The sequence below is a fragment of the Rhodnius prolixus genome, unplaced genomic scaffold, assembly GCF_049639745.1.
Source record: "Rhodnius prolixus isolate KJV_2025 unplaced genomic scaffold, Rpr scaffold_6, whole genome shotgun sequence".
NCBI classification, from domain to species: Eukaryota; Metazoa; Arthropoda; class Insecta; order Hemiptera; family Reduviidae; genus Rhodnius; species Rhodnius prolixus.
The window spans coordinates 38286577-38302153 of NW_027411634.1; the positions used below are offsets into that span (position 1 = coordinate 38286577).

The following is a 15577-nucleotide window of genomic DNA, read 5'->3' on the forward strand; positions in this document are numbered from 1 at the left end:
TATTTTATTGGTTAAAAACATATTGGTTTGGCACTAAACTGCCCAGGCGTTCTTGAATTTATGAGAGCTGTTTTCTACTGGAGGCACAGTGTTATTTAATTAAGAATTACAGGAATGCAATTCTGTAATTACCTCTGTTGAACAGTGGATTTTGTTCTGTTAAGAACGACAAAAAAGTTTCAATTTGACTTGATTGATTCGTTTTAACGATTTTTCCTAACTAAATGACAGGAAACTCATAATAAGAATGCTAAAAAGTGTATATATACCTGCATAACATCATCCTGCCAAATATAAGCAAATTTTCCATCACTTCCATTGGTGTCCAGACCACCTAAGAAAAGGTGCTGCCTATCAGCTTCTGCAAGATTGATCAGTGTACCCAATCTCTGTAAAAATTCTACATAACGAGGAGATCCATGCTCATTGCGGAGTATATCAACTTCAGAATTTACTTGGCCAGGGGCTACGTATAGAACTCCAATCTGGAACCATGATTTTCGTTATTTATTTGAGCATTTTTGAAGTAAAACTAAATATAAAAATTAAATGATTACTAAAATTACCTTATGCGCTTCATAAGGAGGAATCCAGTCCAGATTTTTAAGAGTGGTCAATACTGAAGGAGTGTTAGATACAAGAATAGGCCTTTCATATGGTGGACCAAAATGAGCTGAATGATATAACTGTAGGAAGACAAATCTGGAATTTTTTAGCAATTAAATTAATTAAAAACAGAATAATATTGCAAATTTCAGCCTAAACTGATGAGTCAGAAGATTCAGTGGTTAATAAAAGTTGTTTGTCTTATCTAGAACACTTAGGTTCAGGGTAGTGGCCTGTTATGCCGTACAGAACTGCATATTGATATTTATTTATTAATTCCTTATTACTCACGATGGATTAACGCCAGATCTATGTTGTGATGTTTCCTTGGGTTTAGGGCTTCTAGGTCGTGGATCCCAATCCCTGCTACCAGGCTTACGTATAGGACTCATTACAGATATAGTATGTCCTCGATCTCTTTTAAATGCTAACGGTGGCAAAGCAGAAAGATCTGATACGTCCTTTATATGGTAAAACGGAATAGAAAAACAAAAACAAAAAATTCAGGTTAGAAAATTTAAAACCCAGAATTTTAAACAGGGCAAAATGTCAAATTTAACTAAATACGTACCCTTGGGAGTCTGGGAGATGCTGGTACAGGTGGTTTGGCATCCACTCTGTCCATAGGTGCAAGCATTAGGGCTTCAGAGGTAGGAGGTGTTGTGCCCATTTCTTCTGGTATAGCTTCACAATTACCCCTTAAAAGAATTTGAAACTTTTTTTTTTCTGTACATGTACTTTATATTGTTCGATTTATAATTTATAATAATTTAATTACCTCATGTCTTTGGAATAATTTTGTTTCTTTTTTGCATCAAGATCAAGATCAGAATCAGATGAATTTATTAACAGAGGATTCTTCCAATTCGAGCTCATTTCCGGACTTGAATTCGATCTTCTAACTGGATTTCTGCTCCTTCCACTTCCCTCTTCAGCAATATTTTCTAGTCCTTAGAAAAAAAATACTTGATGAATTGAAATTACAAAAAAATCAAATAATGCTATTAATAATATTTGCTTGAAGACGACAAGAAATAGAAGACTGATCTCTTTTTAGCGGACTATCCATTATAAACAAAAAACGGCTGGTAGTAAAAATAAAAATGCCTCTTATTATAGATTTCCCTATTTAAATCATACATTTTCTTCAAACTCCTAATTTCATAAATTTTTTCTATTATCAGTTACTAGAACCGTACATAGTTGTAAAATAACACAAAGTTTAAAAATAAAAATCGTAGGAAACTATTGTAAAGGAAATCGCAACGAATTTATTTTTATAATAAATATAAACTTTCATAACAATATATAAGTGGTAGGACCTTAATTTACATCCAAAGCGCACAATTCAAGAAAATTGATCCTCACCATCCATCCTTTGTAAGAAATGCCTACCCTTAATCCAATTTTCATTAATAAAAGTTTTAGTTCTACGTCAGTGCAAAGAGTGAAGAAAATCATAGGAGTCTTTTCTGAGAACATATTTAAAAAAGTGAATAAACCTTTTCAATAAATTGCTACATCAGTTGAAGGATTTTTTACTTAGTGTGATGTCGGGTTCCTTGGCGGTACCCAAATAATGTATAAAATTTGAGGGTTCACATAACCACATATCGTTTAACAGAAACCAATTGGAAAAATTCAGCAAAAGATAACTTTTCGTTTAGAGTAAAAAAGAAAAAAACAGTAAATGGTTCTCACCAAAATCTTCAAAATCATGATGTGTGTTTCTTCTTATAGGAGAACATGGAATACTAACTGGTTCAGAAGCGACTCGTTCTGATGTTCTTGATACTACCTGCAATTAACACAAGTACAGTATATAGTTAAACAATTTTTTTTGTTTTTTTTTTTAATGTTTTATTTTATTTTAAAGCTTTTCAAAATTTACCTGCTCATCGAACTGTCTGCCTCCGAAAGATGGAAGAAAAAGAGTAGACAAATCAGAGTTAGAATAATCTTGCATATGCGCAGAATGAGGTTCATTCTGTAGCCTCATCACCCATGACATTGCTCCTGAAATTGTTTTATTGATTTCAATGTAATAACATTTGAAATAAAATCCCTTAAGATGAAGAATGAACAGAATTTTAGCGTTCTTATAAATTAAAATGATGAAAATTGATAGTCTCGACATTCGACGGCCTTGAGTGTAGCCATGGGATTATAGGTAACTTCCCTCTGGAAAGCGACAACCTTGCCCACTGAGTGTTAACAAGATTACCATACAAAGAGAATACATAAGAGGCTGGAGTCTTTTTTTTTGTGTGTGTGAGTAGTTTAAATAATAGTTTTCTTTATTAAAAATAATAATTGCATTGTCTGGCTAGAACTCTCTCAGGGCCTTCGAGGTGCCTGAAGAAGTGACTACTACTTCAACGGCACTACGTTAAATAAACTTAAATAAACCCATGGAACGTATCAAGTGTCAAAAAGCTAACATAGCGCTTGCTAATGAAGCGGATATTAAAAATTAAAAACTAGTAACTGAAGAAGTAGAGTACTTTTGTTGTAATTCAGATGGTAGTTGTATAGTTATGAAAGTAGATAGTCTACACCCAGCGAATTCTCATTGGAGGTAGTGAACTAATGAGTTATTTCATCAAGGATTTGAAGTCCCTGTAGTTTCCAAGCCTAACAAGAACAGCAGCACTACTTCGACTTCTAAAACACTTGCACAATGTACTGAAAAAGTTATGTGAATTAGACGAAAATTAGTCCAACCTCAGAAATCCTAAAATCTGCTGTGGTTTTAAGGATGATAAATCCTCTTCCAACACCTGGTATTTATCTGAAGACAAAAAAGAGCAGACCGTCTTCAGCAACAGCTCAGTTAAACTGTTCTTACTCAGTTCCTCCGAAAGCTTTCACCAAAGTAAAGCCACTTGATTTCTCCTAAAAATTTTGACCTAGCCGAAGAGGATATAACATATCCCCTAAAAGACGAAAACGTTCCAAAAAGAAATATGGCTCACATTACCTGCTATTCTAAGAAGCCCAGGAATTGTACGAATAGCATGTCAAAGAAAGCTTTGCTGATTGTACCAGATCACTTAAGAATAAAAAGGGCAATAAAAATAATGGTGATGAGAAAAAAAAAAAAAACTAACCAGTAGGTCTACGAATGTAAATCTCCGCCCACCCTTTACACCAACATGCGCACACCTGTCTTTCATACTTCTCAAATCCTGAAACATCCAAGATAAGAAAAAACATCTCATTATTGAATTTCTATCAAAAGTAACGCCACATTCAACATGTTCAAGTTTACTTGTTCCTGTTTCCAATCCGGTGGGTTTTTCTTTATCTGGAGTTGTAGGCAAACCCTGGAATATAGAGATATAGTTTTAAATATATTCATTTTATACTTAAGTTGGTAATAGGTAAATAAAACTTAAACTTACTTCATTAGTTCTACTAATTACCTTTTTTGTCCTGCTCTCTTCACTTTCAACTGGACTGTAATGATCTGAAAAAAGAATAAAGTTAACTTCCATTAAATAGAAGTACCAGAAATCAGACCTTTGTGAAAGAAAACCCTTCAAGAAGGTTACATTTACATAAGGTCAGATTATTTACAGAAATTGGCAATAAAAGAAATATACTGTGATCTAAAGATCAATAGCTCTTTTAAATGTACGTGTTTATTCAGATTTTAGTCGATTGTTTTGAAAAATGTGAAAGTGTATGTGATAAATTATAGTTTGGGATCGATCATAAGTATTCGTCAGTAATAACTTCTTAATAACGAAAGATCATTAAGCCGCTATAGTCACCTTCATGAAAGACCGAGAATATATTCAGCACAATGAATGTAAGAATAAATGAACTTAAAATCAATTAAAACTAACCTGGTTGAATACGACAGACTTGAAAACATCTGTCACATAGACCATGCTTCAGTGCCTTCAAAGTACAACCGCTTGTAGTGACGGTAATCAATTTATTACCAAGCAACCAAGTCATACTTTGTCCACCGCTTAATAAAAGTTCCGCTGTACTTTGTCTGTAACGTAATATTGTAGTTTTTTAAATATTACCTTACCAGTAAGGATAATTAATGGATTAATCCTTTTTTATGGATTTTTTTTTTCTAAGTCAAGATTCGCTTGGAATCTTTTAGGACCTAGCTAACGATATCCGCCCAACCAAAAGGTTCATTCCTTATTGAACGAATTTTTTGAGATTTTCTGGAAAACAACTCTCAAAAATTGTATTTTAAGTTGATACTATGATATCTAAAAATTAAGAACAATTTTTTTTAGAAATATTATAACTCCTCTTTATTTAAATGTTTTTACTGGAGTTTTCAGTTTAATAGGTCATCTCATACTAAAAATTTCTTTTAATTCTATTTAAGTCCCAAGGCCAAGGTAGTAATTACATGAAATTAACAAGAAATACCTTTTTGGAATTGGCGAACAAGTAGAAAATGTATACATTGCCATTAAATCTATACAAGTTTCTGTAAGTTCTTGGTGAAAAGCCAGGAGGCCATCAACCTTCTTCGGAGGTTTAATGTCGTATCTTGCGGGAGCAGTTGATGTTTTACAGCTTCCCTGATAAGTAAAAATATAGTTAATAAATAGATAATTAATTTCAGAAACAACTATCAAATAATAATAATAGTAATAATGAATTACTTGTTCAGTAAGACTTGAACTTCGTTTTCTATTGGAGGAATCTTCATTCACAATATCTGATTTTATAGATTGTGCCTCTTCAAACGGCAGCATATTTGCTTTTAATCCCTATACAGAAAAACAAAATTCGCTTTATATCAATATTCGTAAGTAGCAAAAAAAAAAAAAAGCTAGGAAATCTGAAGGTATTTTAAGGGATGAGAGAGCTTGGATTTCTGGAAAGTCTACACAGTGGAAGAGTGTTCAAAAAAACATAATGACTTTTTTGGAACTAGAAAAGAAGCTCTGAGATGTAGAGGAAAATTGCAAGAAAATAGAAATAAACTTTTAGAGGCGTTCAGCAAAGCATTAACTCGCTGTTAGCAAGGAACTGCAAAAGAAGAACAAGCCCTAACAACTTCCACTTAAATAGAATTAAAAGTTACAACGTATGTGTATAAAATTTAATTAACCAATTTACCTTTATAATGAATTTAACAAAATCTCTTCTAAAAGGTAGGCGACATTTTAAAAACCAAGCGGCAATAACATGGTGTGCCAGCGATACTGTGTAATGATTATATTTAAAATGATTGGTATAAGGCAGCGAAATCGCAAATACTGACATATATTGATCTCCTACGAAATTTGCAAATACTTTTGGTAACTGTGTCAGAGCTGAAAATTGAAATAATAATCAAAAATATAAATACTTCAATTGTTGCAGCTTTAATTTAGTTTAAAAGTGAGCCTACTCTTTCGTATCCTTCATTACAATATTTGATAAAGATTCAACACTTACTTGATAGAAATTCCAAAATTGATATAGCTATATGTACAGTGGCAGATATTTTAGAAAGATTTAATAAAACTTCTGGTAGTAATTTAACCATTGCATCACGCATTTCCAGTATACATATTGTCAAAGATGTAACACATTGTCGCGCCGACTTAGAAGCTAGACCTACAAAAAAAATTTAAAAAAAAAATGGCAATTTGAATATAAGTAAAACATTCTTATTTTAAATCAGGATTACAGCATTTTTTTTTTTTTTTTTTTATCGGAATACGTATCTTCTATTTTAACCATTGTCTTCTTTTGGGATCACGAGGCATTAAAACCACAACTTCAGGCACTACTTCTAATTGGAAAATTGACTTTAATTAAATATAACATTTATGTACGAACCCCATTCCAGGCTTTTAATAAGCCGTTGTTGAAGTGTAGATTCCAGTTGAGCATGATATGGTACAAGCGATGAAACTACTGGAAATACGTAATTCAGGAAATCTGATCTTGTAAACTTAGGTGGCGTATTCTTCAGTCTTTCAGGTAAACATAGACTTTTATCAGAAACCTTTCAACAAATTATAGATTTTTAAAGACTGGCTAAATTAAAAACAAAAAATTAATTAATTAAAAAGTACATTACCATTATGCATATTGCATTCGCTATTAAATCTACTTCTGAGCTGTGTTCTGATACTAGTAAGGCCCTATTTTTCAACATATTGGGTATCTCCTGGAGTAGAAGTAACATTACCTTCCAGTCTGTGAATTTATATAAATTAAAATAAATTTATAACTAATAAACAGAACTATTCCATTAAAAATAAAAAAAATAAAAACCTAATTCATATCTAAGAGCTTTGATAATTGCTGCAGTAGCTTGTCGAATTGGTAATGTATACAAGAGATCACTAGAAGAATCTGCAGCGGTCGTAGTAACAGCGTTGTGGGCCGTTAAAAACATACTGTATCGAGGATTTGCTGAAGCAATACCCATTCTATAGTGTTTATCGGCTCTTAAATGTAAAATGCACTCCAGCATCTGTAACATTAATGAAAATAGGATTTGCTTATTTAAACAAATTTAACAGAAATCCATGACGAAAGTTATAAAATATTATATAGGGATTGGAAGCCGGCTTAGAGAAGCTTGTGGTACAGAGAGTAACTGAAGTTACTGATCTTGCACAGTAATATTCCTGTTGCATCAGCTGATCGAAAAATCAGATGCAGTACAAATGGTGAACTGAATCTAAAATCTCCTACCTATATATACATATACATTTATATATATACAGATTTATGTAAACATATATTGAAATATACGTAAATATAAAGATTTATTTATATATATTAATATTAACTTTACTATTATTAGTTGTATACCACTGTTTTTTCACTTTTTTCTGTAGAAATATAAGTACTTCAACTGAATGTAGATAAAAAGCGAACACTTTAAATTAAAATTTTGACGAGCAACCACAAAAGATACTGGAAACTTCAACATGTATTTGGATAATCAAAGCTAATCAATGGTTTAAAAAAATGCATTTAGGAAAGAACTCTCAAAGAAGGATTAAAATCTTTGAGTTAAACTGAAGTCTTCGACTAAATGAGACTACACATAAAGTTACGACTACAACAAAAAACAAAACGCTACCATAAAACGTATAGAAGTAACTTGATTAAGATTGGCTGAATTTGAATAATGTTTATCCAAATGGCTTGTCATCAATGTGAACGCTCTGATTGCCGGGGTCGGCGGATGTTGGTACATAGCAGTTTTCAATCCTTGTACAAGACCATGAGCAGTCATTTTTATATCTTCTGCTTCTTCTTCTCCTTTAGCTATGATTCCTTGCTCGAATGCTCGATTTAATATCTGGAAAAAATTAGTAGCGGGCTGAGTTAATATTTGAAAATATTAATAAAGGAACAGAGGAACTAAGAAAATTAATTTTTTTTTTTTTGTAAAACATACTTTTTCAAGGACGTCTAAAATTTCCAAAGCTCTTCCTGGTTCACAATTCAAAAAGAGATCCACTAATAGTTGAGTTGCAGAAGTTCTGACAGCCATATTAGGTTCTTCAGCTATGGTGCTTAAGTGACAAAGCACAATCCTCACTAATTCTTTTTCAAATAAACGCCTGGAAAAGAACATTTACGTTTAGAACAACTTTCCATTTATTTATTTATTTTGTAGGTACATTTCCTTTAAAGAAGCTAATGGTGAGGGTACAATTTTTTTTCAAACAACTCTTTCTTAAGTCATTGCTTAACAAACCATCACTGTAAGTTTTTTAAAATTTCATTTAAATTAATGATTTATGATTTAAGGATATTTTAATAAAATTTTTCTCAGAGAGCTTCTGACTAAATTTCTCACTTAAAAGTGCACGTTAGATTGATTCCCATGGGAACTCTGTAGTAGTATTGAAAGGTACTGCGATTTGAAAGAACCAGGTTGTTGCCAGCTGAAATTTTCATTCATGCGTCTTGGTCTCCTCATTGAGCCTAATCCAGAAGTTCCTGTTTATTGAAACTGCTCTTCATTTTCATCCATCTAAATCCCAATGACGCTCACACCCATCAGTCTACCCAAGTTTTGACCTTCCGACTTTTCTTTACGTTCTCACTTCTTCATCCAGAATATTTTCTACGTGTTTCACCTTCATCTATACTTTCTAGGATGATGATGATGATTTTTTTTTTATATATACCCTTCTCTCAATTGCCCAAAATATACTTCGAAGTATTATTATTTTTTTTTTTAATTCTATTTATCAGTTTTGGAGAAAAAGCTTTTCACTTTTCTTTATTTAAAAATAAAACTTGTATTTCAGGTAAAAACTCAAATGCATGATCGGAAATGTAGAAGAAAGGAAAAATCATAGAAAAAAAATGCTTACCTATTAGTTTGTACAATATTTGATAAGATTCCCAGAACGGTTAATCGTATTCCTGGCCTACTATCATGTAAATAAAATCTAAAAAGTAAACTATCTAATTTTTCCAACCATCTAATTTGTGCAGGGGTGATTGTCGCTGAAATATAACTTATCAATCTTTGAACTGAAGATTCCTTTTTAAAAAAACAAAAAAGAATCAGTTAAATTTTAATTTGAAAAAACAAACAAAAATAAATAAATGAAATGAAATACATACAGGTCTGAGAGTTGAACATCTTTCAATTATGTCAAATACTGTGCGAACGCAACCATTAAACATTCCTGATTCAATTAAATTTTCAATTGTATCCAACGTTTCATGCAAATGGGTGCTGACTTGACTCAAAGATGGCGTTGATTCAAATTCTTCTGAATAGAGATTAAAGAAGAATATATAAAAAAAGAAATACATAAAAACCTTAAAAGAATACTTTGTTAAATTTGTAATAGAACTAAATTGCGTGCATTATGCGAAATGATATCGCTAATTCAGGTGCTGAATTTATTTACTGAAACATAATTTAACAGCAAAACCTTATTTACCACAACAGGAGGACTGCTTTCTAAATGCTGTCTTGATAGAAATCTGAGACTTAGTCAACATTTAGGATTCTTATATTTCTTGCTAACTGATTAGATTCGAATGTTTACTCTCAAGGTGTAAACCTTCAATTTTAAAGGTTTCCACAGGAAGAAGAAAAGTATACTTTCCTAATATTTCACGGAAGGCCTTAGATTCGTAAGATATATGTAATAGTTCAATAGTTTCTTACGCATGGACTACGTTTCTTTTTAGTAAGGTTGTTTTTTTTTTAAATATAATCCAAGTATTCGTACTCTTAGACTTACTTTTTTATAAAAAAGAAAAAAAGAAAAAAAGAAGCTTACTTCCCTTTATTACATTATCCAGACTTTTCACAACCTTCAATGGATTCTCTTTCTACTATATTGTCTTGAAGCCCTTCTATTTTTGTACCTCTTGTCTCATCAATTATTTTACTCAAATTTTCTTTTTATACTTTGTTTTTTCCTAGGAAAACAAATTATTATTTTTTAAATGACGGATGTAATTGTTTTGCCCCTTTTATCTCATTTTATTTTTGTTTACCTTAAGGATGATTTATAAAAACATAACTTTCAACTAAAGGAAAAACAGAGCACAAAGTGAAATGAATATAAACCCCCTTTAAATAAAAAAAAAAGAAAAAATGGAAAGCCATTAAATTGAATCTGTGGTGTAGAATGTGGAAACAGATACATAAAAAGGAAAATTTATGCGATAGATATACAATAGAAGTGATTCAATGCAATATAGTACTATAGTATATTAACAATATAGAAATCCACTGACGATGACCCTGGGAGTCGAAACGTCTTAATAATAAAAAAGGGTAAAGCAGATTTTTTAAAAATAAGATAAAGAGAACTATTTCTTATCCAATTATTACCAAAAATCTCCCATCCAGTTACTTAATGAACTAATTTTGATTTTTTTTCCTGCCTTATGCCTAACTTTTTGCCAGGGTCTCTATTTTCCACAAAATCAAACTGCTTTCTACAATGACAATAAAGTACCCTGATCCTCCAAAACTTCAATCAACTTTCTTTTTAAATCTAAACCCATAAACCTTTCCATACATTTTTATATAATCTTCTAAAAACAAAATGGAATAAAATCATCTGTTGAAGTAACGATATCACTTTTTAGATCAATATCCTCTTAAACTCTAAATCTAAAACTAATTCTTACCAATATGTTGGATAATGAGTTTGATAATTTCTAAAACAAGATACCAAGATGGATCTAATAGTTCTTTGCCATGTTTGTTAACCAATCGTTGTACACTCAACATTACTTCATACATTACTACTGTATGTTTGCAGCGAAGCGCCTGAAAAGTTTTTAACAACAGATTATACCAAATTAGGATACAAAAATCTTACAACTGATTTATAATGATTAACAAATTATATTGCTGAGTTTGCAATCGCAATATTGCCTATTAGATATCTGTTAAATTTATATCTGCTAAGTTATCAAAAAGGTGGTTCTGAACATTTTCAAACTTACTTCTGCTTAAATTTTACCTGATTGTGTCTTTATAATAGAATTTTTTTTTCATATTTATTTAAGACAAGTATCAATTCTAGAAATTTTTATGGAATTTCAGAATACTTAAAATAAGAAGTCAAGTAATATCAATAACGTGTTTTACTAAATATACAAATAAATGATAGTTCGAAAACATTTGGTTAGGACAATATAAAATTTGTCTCAAAACCTTATTACCTGGTTCGAAGTATGAGCTCAATCAAACATCAGATCTTACATTTTTCTATTAAAAGGAATATTACAAATCATGCTCACACAAAGTAGGTACATCCGATGGAACCTCATACTCTGCACGATCTTAATACTTCCTCTAATGAAGAGGGTTAAGTGAAGGAAAAATATACATTTGTAGTAACGTCCTTTCTTATTCTGAGAAACAATTACTGTTCATTTCTCAATGGAATATAACTGCGACGAAAATTATAATTTTATATTTACTTATGACAACCGAAGAAGAACATCTCGGTACAATCAAGAACTTTCAAACTTTTATTCAAAACCAGAACTGCGCCAAACGGAGGTTTCCCAGTCATTTTTATTTTATTGTTTTAAAGAAAAGTGGCTACAGAAAAAAGTGTGAATTAAATATAATTTCATTATCTCATCATTAATAGGACATCAAGAATTCATAATTTTGTGAGTACCCACATAAAGGGAATGATTTATCTTGAAAACCTTCCTACAGGATAGTTTTAACAATAAATCTTAAGGTTGTGTTTCAATAAATACCAACTGTTGTAGTTGATGGCGAATGTCTGGTAACTTAAAGACTCCAATATCCGCCACCGATAGTGTTTGAATCTCTAAAGTTCATTTAAGAAAGCTTTTTAAGTAGGAGTTGAATTTCTCTAACAAATCTGATGAAGATGGATGAAATTCTAAATATTGAACAAAATGATATAAAACAAGCAACTATGTCAGGTAAAATCACTGATGGTTACAATAATTTGAAATTCTTGATAAGAGAAACAGTAATTTCTTTGTAGACAATCTCAATATTTAAAATATTAAAATAGCCAAGTTTAATAAGATAAAACTATGATCACTTACAGCTAGGAAAGATGGTAAAACAGCAGCTGGTGTACATTTAAGAGTCTGCACCCGTTTGTTACCCCATAATGCCATATTAATGTAGAAAACTGCACCTCGCAGCAATCCTACATCACACAATGAAGTATCGCTTTTCAAAATTTTACACATTGTATGCAATGTAGAATGGCCTAAATGAGTCCCAAGCAAATTCCGCATTATCTACAAATAAATAATAAAGCAATAGAGATCTGTTTTCTTAAAAGCTCAACTGGCAATCAGGGTATTAAAACAATTTTCAAATAAAATTATCAACTCACCTTCCAGCTGGTCGGGCAATAGATCTCTATGTTTACAGTTCTGCATAATGTTGCAATAAATGGCGGTAACGATTCACATGGAAGATTGGTATAGCATACAATGGTGTCTAAAACTTGTAAACAACTGATTACAACTTGCTCATCTTTACTCTGACAACACAGGACACAGGTACTCCTGTAAATATAAATACAAAAGGAAATTTTACATATTTTAAGTTTTGAAGTAAAGTAAATGCCTAATTGTTTAGACGGGGCTGAACGCTAATTAGTTGACGGGCGCAGAAGCCCATACTTTAAAAATAAAAACTATCTACTCGGGGGGTTCGAACTGGAGATTTCCCACTGACAAATCCTCGCTTCATTACTACTTCATTTACAGGTGCGCCGAAATAATAAGGTTTGAATCGATTTCAAAGGTACTGCAATCAAGATGCTGAATTATTTCCTCAGGTTCAGGGTAATATCTCAGCCTGTAAGGATACAAGAAGGCAGTAAATAGCACGTCGGAACGGAGTGTAAACCCCAGACGAATGCCAGAAGAGCTAGGCGCTAGATGTAGAATCTATGGCAAAGTAGCAAAGAAAATCAAAAAGAAATTATGTGAAAGTGAGGTAAACCATTATTTTGATACAGTCTATGTTCAAGAGGACTGTCTCTCTAAATCAGAGAATCCAATGCATTAATGGTCACATTACAAGATTAGATGATAAAAAAGTGATTTGAAACTCTTTATAATTGTCCCCGCCGAAAACTGAAAAGCAGAGCCAAGACTAGGTCTGGTGAGTGAAGGTACCTCTCACCGCAGCATCCTTTATTATATATCTACTAAGCAACTAATCTTCTCTCAGATAATCAAGACGAAATAATTAAATAAGAGAACAGAAGATTGTGTGCTTAGCATAGTGTTGGTAGGGCCGGAATAAGTGAGGGAAAAAATCAGGAATAAAGAGGAATAAAAAACTTTTTAAAGAAAGTTTACGAAACCAACATTCCCCATGGGGGAAAAACATTAAATCCAGTATTACAATCACAATATAATAATAATAATAAGAAGAAGAAGAAGATGAAGAAATTAAAATAATAGGTACAAAAGTATAGTATTTCTACACATTCTACGACATGGTAAAACCGTCTGCCGAAGAAATCACAATATACAGGGTGACCAAAGTTATATGCTCCACCCACTTTTTTTTTTAACGGCGGGAAATTTCGGAAAAATAAAAAATACGTATTTAATAATTTTTAGTCTAGTTTATTTTCAGTGATTGACCCATTTTTTTAACCCCTGTATCTCGAGATACAGCATCCAACTTTTGTTTTTTAAATGGAACGTTATATTTTTTGTTGCATATTTTTATAGTATTTGAGCTCCTAAAAAAACAAAAAAAAATTTTTGAAATCGGTTAGGTTTTTCAAAAGTTATGGTAATTTAAAAAAAGAAAAACAAATTTCAGTTTATTGTCAAAATTACTTATTTTTTTTAAAAAATCCGTTCAAAATAGGCACAATCAACGAATAGGCAAGCCAAAACTCTGGACTCCCACGCTTTGCTTGTAGCAGCACTTGTGGTGGCGAAGTCAATATCTAGGCAGGCTAGAGTTATTCGACGTTTCAGATCATCGATTGAAGCCACGGGATTAAGGATACTTTACACTTTATTTTTTAGGTAACCTCACAAAAAATAGTCCATGAGAGAAGTACCGATGAGAGTGGATAAGGTTCAGAGGTTCCCTACTATCCAAATCCTACGGCATCCTACTTTGATGCTGTTGTGACATCAAAAAATAGTCCATTTGGGTTAAATCCAGAGATCGAGGTGGCCATGGATGGGACAATGATTCCCTAAGCACTTTTCATGGAAATTTCGGTCCCGGTAACCTCGAACCACTCTCGCATTATGTGCCGGGCAACCATCTTGTTGAAAATACATATTTAGCCGACGTTGTAGATGAACATCTTCAAGCAGAACTGGCAAAATGTCTCTTTAAAAAAAGTTGGATACCTTGCACACGTTAAGTTCTCTCTGTAGAAGTATGGGCCGATTGGTTGATTTCCTAAAACTCCACACCAAACGTTTGTAGAAAAAACAACCTGAACGTCGAATAACTCTAGCCTGTCTATAGATCTTGACTTCGCCACCATAACTGCTGCTACAAGCAAAACGTGGGAGTCCAGAGTTTTGGCTTGCCTATCCGTTGATTGTGCCTATTTTGAACGGATTTTTTTAAAAAAAATAAGTAATTTTGACAATAAACTGAAATTTGTTTTTCATATTTTAAATTACCATAACTTTTAAAAAACCTAACCGATTTCAAAATTTTTTTTTTTAGGAGCTCAAATACTATAAAAATGTGCAACAAAAAATATAACGTTCCATTTGAAAAACAAAAGTTGGATGCTGTATCTCGAGATACAGGGGTTTAAAAAAATGGGTCAATCACTGAAAATTATATCCAATACATTATTCCAAAATATAAAAATTGCACTCACTGAACTATACCACCAATAATATCTTCATCCAAATAAGAAGCATTATACTTTATTATATTTATAAGAACGTCCAGATAATCTTGCTCACGTCCCACTTCTGTAATCATGGACATCCATTCTAACAAAAAAGAGCCAACTTCTTCTTCCAAATATAAAATATCTTTGCCATTATCTGTTAGACTCTGGAATAATTCCAACCTAAAAAAAAAATTAATTAAAACTTAGATTTTTAAAAAGTTTAAAATTTCAAAAACATACTAAAAATCTAGGAGTTATTTATTATTATTTTTTAAATCAATAACCTTTTCTTTTGGGTAAGTTAGCAATCTGCATTGAATATAACAGCCCTTAACTATAAGGCGCACCTGGTTTTCTAATATGTTAAATGTTTGGATAAAATTAAGTCTCGCCATATTATCTGTGGAGGAAGTGCACTGAGACAATAGTTCGCATATCTAAGGAAAATAGGTAGAATGAGTTGCTAGGTTTTGCTAAAACCAAGTTTGCAGGGTCAGCGAATTAGAGGAAGGCCGAGGTATTCAAGTGAATGAAAACAATTAAAAATGATTTCACTAAAGCGTCAAGGATTGGAATGGAAGAGTTGAACAGGCAAGTTGAAAGAAACCATCGAAGGCGTTTACTAAAATATGAAAATATAA

At 31.9% G+C, this 15577-nt stretch overlaps 1 protein-coding gene across 4 annotated transcripts in view; it reads right to left on the bottom strand.

Annotated features, from left to right (window-relative positions):
* The window catches only part of gig (TSC complex subunit tuberin), a 36780-nt gene that overhangs the window by 2318 nt on the left and 18885 nt on the right, over window positions 1-15577 (bottom strand). For 3 of the 4 annotated variants that reach the window (XM_074140760.1, XM_074140759.1, XM_074140757.1), the window contains 26 exons: window positions 14919-15116; window positions 12429-12603; window positions 12130-12330; window positions 10717-10858; window positions 9184-9335; window positions 8928-9100; window positions 8000-8165; window positions 7679-7900; window positions 6859-7060; window positions 6662-6780; window positions 6418-6586; window positions 6031-6192; window positions 5710-5906; window positions 5250-5357; window positions 5011-5165; window positions 4458-4612; window positions 4032-4075; window positions 3878-3932; window positions 3717-3794; window positions 2498-2622; window positions 2308-2404; window positions 1385-1556; window positions 1178-1304; window positions 898-1067; window positions 567-702; window positions 270-485 (listed from right to left, as the gene is read on the bottom strand). In XM_074140760.1, the coding sequence (XP_073996861.1) occupies window positions 270-485; window positions 567-702; window positions 898-1067; window positions 1178-1304; window positions 1385-1556; window positions 2308-2404; window positions 2498-2622; window positions 3717-3794; window positions 3878-3932; window positions 4032-4075; window positions 4458-4612; window positions 5011-5165; window positions 5250-5357; window positions 5710-5906; window positions 6031-6192; window positions 6418-6586; window positions 6662-6780; window positions 6859-7060; window positions 7679-7900; window positions 8000-8165; window positions 8928-9100; window positions 9184-9335; window positions 10717-10858; window positions 12130-12330; window positions 12429-12603; window positions 14919-15116 (3916 nt within the window). The remainder of the gene's footprint in view (window positions 1-269; window positions 486-566; window positions 703-897; window positions 1068-1177; window positions 1305-1384; window positions 1557-2307; window positions 2405-2497; window positions 2623-3716; window positions 3795-3877; window positions 3933-4031; window positions 4076-4457; window positions 4613-5010; window positions 5166-5249; window positions 5358-5709; window positions 5907-6030; window positions 6193-6417; window positions 6587-6661; window positions 6781-6858; window positions 7061-7678; window positions 7901-7999; window positions 8166-8927; window positions 9101-9183; window positions 9336-10716; window positions 10859-12129; window positions 12331-12428; window positions 12604-14918; window positions 15117-15577) is intronic. The other variant, XM_074140758.1, reaches the window with a different exon arrangement.